The 3,983-nt window shown below is 39.6% G+C and overlaps 1 protein-coding gene across 5 annotated transcripts in view; it reads right to left on the bottom strand.

Annotated features, from left to right (window-relative positions):
- The window catches only part of LOC118744102 (anaphase-promoting complex subunit 2), a 508,470-nt gene extending 506,149 nt beyond the window's left edge, over window positions 1-2,321 (bottom strand). For 4 of the 5 annotated variants that reach the window (XM_036476827.1, XM_036476831.1, XM_036476832.1 and 1 more), the window contains exons 1-2: window positions 2,177-2,320; window positions 1,677-2,124 (exon numbers count right to left, since the gene is read on the bottom strand). In XM_036476827.1, the coding sequence (XP_036332720.1) occupies window positions 1,677-2,124; window positions 2,177-2,239 (511 nt within the window). In that variant the 5' untranslated portion in view covers window positions 2,240-2,320. Of the gene's footprint in view, window positions 1-1,676; window positions 2,125-2,176 lie in introns of all 5 variants that reach the window. The other variant, XM_036476830.1, reaches the window with a different exon arrangement.
- Between the last annotated feature and the right edge of the window lie 1,662 nt (window positions 2,322-3,983).

Below are 3,983 nucleotides of genomic sequence, written 5' to 3'. Positions count from 1 at the left end.
AACGGGGTTAGATCGCCGAAACAACAGCCCTTGGTCGGGTGAAACCCCGAGTCATTCCGGTACGTAGAACCGGCTGTCGTGGGAATGACTTTAATCCGGCTAGACTCCGGCGGCATCATTCTAGCCGGTTTAAACGCAACCGAGACCATTGCAACGTAATATATGAAAAGGAAGACGAAGACGACCGATATAGTAATAAAATCGCAATCAGAGATGCTGCCATTTGCAGACGAATCGTTCTTGTTGCCTATCGTTCGTAATGCAGAATAAGGCTGTTAACAAGAAATAGAGAATTGAAACCAATAAGACGTAAGCATAGCAGAAAATTTTGCGCGTGGTTCTTGCCCTCAGCGGTATTACCATATGTGTATCAGTGGAGCAACGTTTTACACACCTGAAAATCACTCACAGCAGTGGGAAGATAACATACTAAGAGGAACAACCTGACTATTGGGTCCCTAGTCATTGCTTCAGAGCCCAGAAAAAAAAGAAAGAGACCTTTGATCCTTTTTAATCGACTTGACAAAAAGGAAAAGGTTAATTCGTTGGATTTTTTTTATGTATGTTACCGCATAACTCTGGACTACGTTAACCGATTTCAATAATCTTTCTGTAATCTTTTTGTCAGAGATCGAAAATATTCGTCACCAAGTGTCTCGTATAGTGTTTACCACTGACAAACACTCATCTCTCTTGCTTTCACTAGCGGTGAAGTTCGGGTAGTCATCGGCAAGGCGAAAGCCTCCAAAGACAAGGGACCAGACGGAATATGCTGAATGCACGTGGCCTAAACCGCAACCGTCCCTGTGAGAGAACTATTCAAAGCCGTTGGATACCGTCAGTCACTCCACGCTGTTAGAAGACATGGAGGCGTCCTCTCACCCACAGAGGCTCAAACGCTGGTTGGCGAATTATCTAAGTGGTCGACAGTAATGTTTATAGACAAATCGAGCAAACCTAGAAAAATAAAACAGGGGATTCCACACGGTGGTGTCCTTTACTTACTACTACATTTCAAAGCTCCCTCAACCACCAGAGGGAGTCTCGATTGGCTGCTATGCTGACGATTGTTCGATAATGGCGTCTGGGAATGGAACTGAGGACTTGTGTTCGAAAGTAAAAGGATATCTCTCCGACCTCTTCGCTTCTTCGCTGCTAGGAGCCTAACGCCAACGAGGCGAAAGTGCTCTTCATAAAGGTGCACAACACAATGCTCTGAAAGCAATTCCTAGTAGGAAGCCACATACGTCGACACCCGACAGACAATTGCTTGCAGAAGAGCCCTCGCCACGGCATATCAGAAGGCGTATTTACGAACTTTCGGACAAAGTCCAGAGGTTTATAAAGTAACCTATGGACCCGTCAGCTTATCGACAGGCCTTGAGCGGCATTCAGAAGGAGTCAGTCTCTAGTTATGTAGACTCCAGATCTGCGAATGCCGTTCTTGGCATACAACGACCTGACATCGACTAGACAGAGCTTCATCTCGCTCTAGGTACTGCAGCAGGTTAAACTCATACCTGAGCAGATTAGATGCAGATGTGCCAAATGAGTGTCCGGCATGCGGAGAGACAGACCACGACTCGGAAAATTGCTTGGTATGCCCGGGAGGCTGCACACTTCTTGGGGCTTCCGTATACTTACCCATATCTAAACTCTGTTTTAATATCACTTACCAGAGGGCCCAGTTTTTTGCTTATTATGCTGTTGGATATAAATTTGGAATGAGACTTGGTAAAATGCAAATACGGCTTCATTGAATCCAGTTGGAATTTGTGCCAATAATGTTTGTAGTAACACTGTTTTAAAATCCCACGTCTTAAGATTTGTCTGAGGATACAAGTTTATCACGCGTCGCGAGACCAACTCCAAACATATGAAGCTTTTTTGTAAATTTTCAACTGCCGCGGCGAACTGGTGAAACAAATGAAATTGCGAATCAACGTCGTATTCATTCATTTCTACTCGAACTGGAAAATGTGACCAAAACGCAGGTACTATTTTATCTCGAATTGCAGACTGAAGCTCTGAGCGTAATATTTCACAGAGGATCACCTCCAAGCCAAGCTTATTAACTTCTTCCCAAGCCTTGCAGAAGTCATCGTCAGTCTCAGTCATTGCTATCTAGAAATAGTTCAATTTGAGAAAAATAAATCAGTATTGTTCTTATACTTACGGTTCCAGATAGTACCGGTAAGTTTCTCGACAATTCCAACCATATCTGCTCAATATCTACCATTGAAACACATAAAAATGCAAATTACAAAACTGTTTATGTTTTTATTATGTTATCGAACCTAGGAAGGAACAATACGAGTAAATACAGGTACATACTCGATACTTTTCGTTCGATACCAAGTAATTTGGGTATCGATACTTTTGAACCAAGTACTTCAAAGGTATCGAAAAAAGATACCCGCCAGGCATGGCGTATTCAGGTAAATGAATAATTGAACAAAAAAAAAATAAGAATAAGTTTTCATTCATCATTTCAGCAATTTTGAATGACGAATACATTTTTATTGGCAAAAATGAAGCTGGGCTCCAAATCTCAAATTAAAAAAAAAAAATATTGGAATCGATAGAGATGATTGAGCTGATTATAACAGTATACTTCTTTTTTTGGACAAACAACAACAACAAGAATTATCAAAGGTTAAAGTTCAAAATAAGCAAATTTTGAACTCAAGATTTCTCAAAAACGAATGAATGGATTTGAAAATTTTTATCTCATTTAATAGAAAATTTGATTCCCTTCAATTTGGTATACGTAATAATAATAATAGATTGGCGCTTACACATATGTTAGTGTCTGGCCGAGCCTCTCCACCGACTTGTGGCGTGCGCCTTGATGTTGTCACACAAATCGGAGGGACCTACAGTTTTACGCCGACTCCGAACGGCACCTGTATTTTTATGAGAAGCTGTTTTTCATGGCAGAAATACAATCGGACGTTTGCCATTGCCTGCCGAGGGACGACCGCTGTTAATAAAAAACCTTTTTCTATAATTTTTGCGATGTTGCTTTCACCAGGGCTTGAACCCAGGTGTTGATGAGTGACAGCGCGCACCACAGTGGCCGACTTGGTATACGTACTTTATATTTATGTTGTATAGTTCTTACGAAAATTGAATTAATGTAAAATAATTATTAAAAAAAAGCTTACAAGTAAGGTGTTCTCTGCGAAAGGTGTTCAGTACCTTTTCTTCGCAACACAGAAAGAGTATTCTACTTTGGGAGGGTTATAATCCATAAGTGCGGCCGAAGGCCGCCTACGCAGAAAGTTGTGTTCTCTGCAAAAGGTGTTCAGTGCCTTTTCTTCCCAACACAGGAAGAGAATTCTACTTTGTGAGAGTTATAATCCCTAAGTGCGGCCGAAGGCCGCCTACGCAGACAGGTGTTCTCTGCAAAAGGTGTTTTTTTTTTATAATTATTTTACATTAATTCAATTTTTGTAAGAACGAACCAAAATATATAAAAGTACGTACACCAAATTAAAGGAAATCGAATTTCTTATTGAATGAAATCAAAATTTTCAAAATCCATCCATTTGTTTTTAAGAAATCTCGATTTCAAAAATAGCTTATTTGGAAATTTAACCTTTGATAACACTGGTCGACGGCCAAAATTTACCAGAGACGCTGTTATGAAATTCGTATGTAAAATCACCCCCTGATTCCGAAAATCAAGGTTATTTTTAATTTTATGGTACCGTTTTTGAGATATTTGCAATTTACCGTTTTTGCAAAAAAAAAAAAATTGGGTCCACTTAATCATATATATCTCAAGAACGAATTAAGCAATTCCAAAACGGTTTGAAGCTTTAAAAAGGTAATAAAATTTTCTATAAACTGTGCATACAACACTTTTTGCTAGGCCCTGTAGATTCAAAGATAACGAACAATCATTACCGATTTTTTCAATTTTTTTTGTAAAAATATAAAAAAAATTGTACTTTGCGGGGAAGGATCTCGAAAATCAT

This window comes from Rhagoletis pomonella, unplaced genomic scaffold, assembly GCF_013731165.1.
Source record: "Rhagoletis pomonella isolate Grant_MI unplaced genomic scaffold, Rhpom_1.0 Rhpom_scaffold_00008, whole genome shotgun sequence".
Taxonomy (NCBI): domain Eukaryota; kingdom Metazoa; phylum Arthropoda; class Insecta; order Diptera; family Tephritidae; genus Rhagoletis; species Rhagoletis pomonella.
This window is presented reverse-complemented; position numbering and strand designations above follow the sequence as displayed.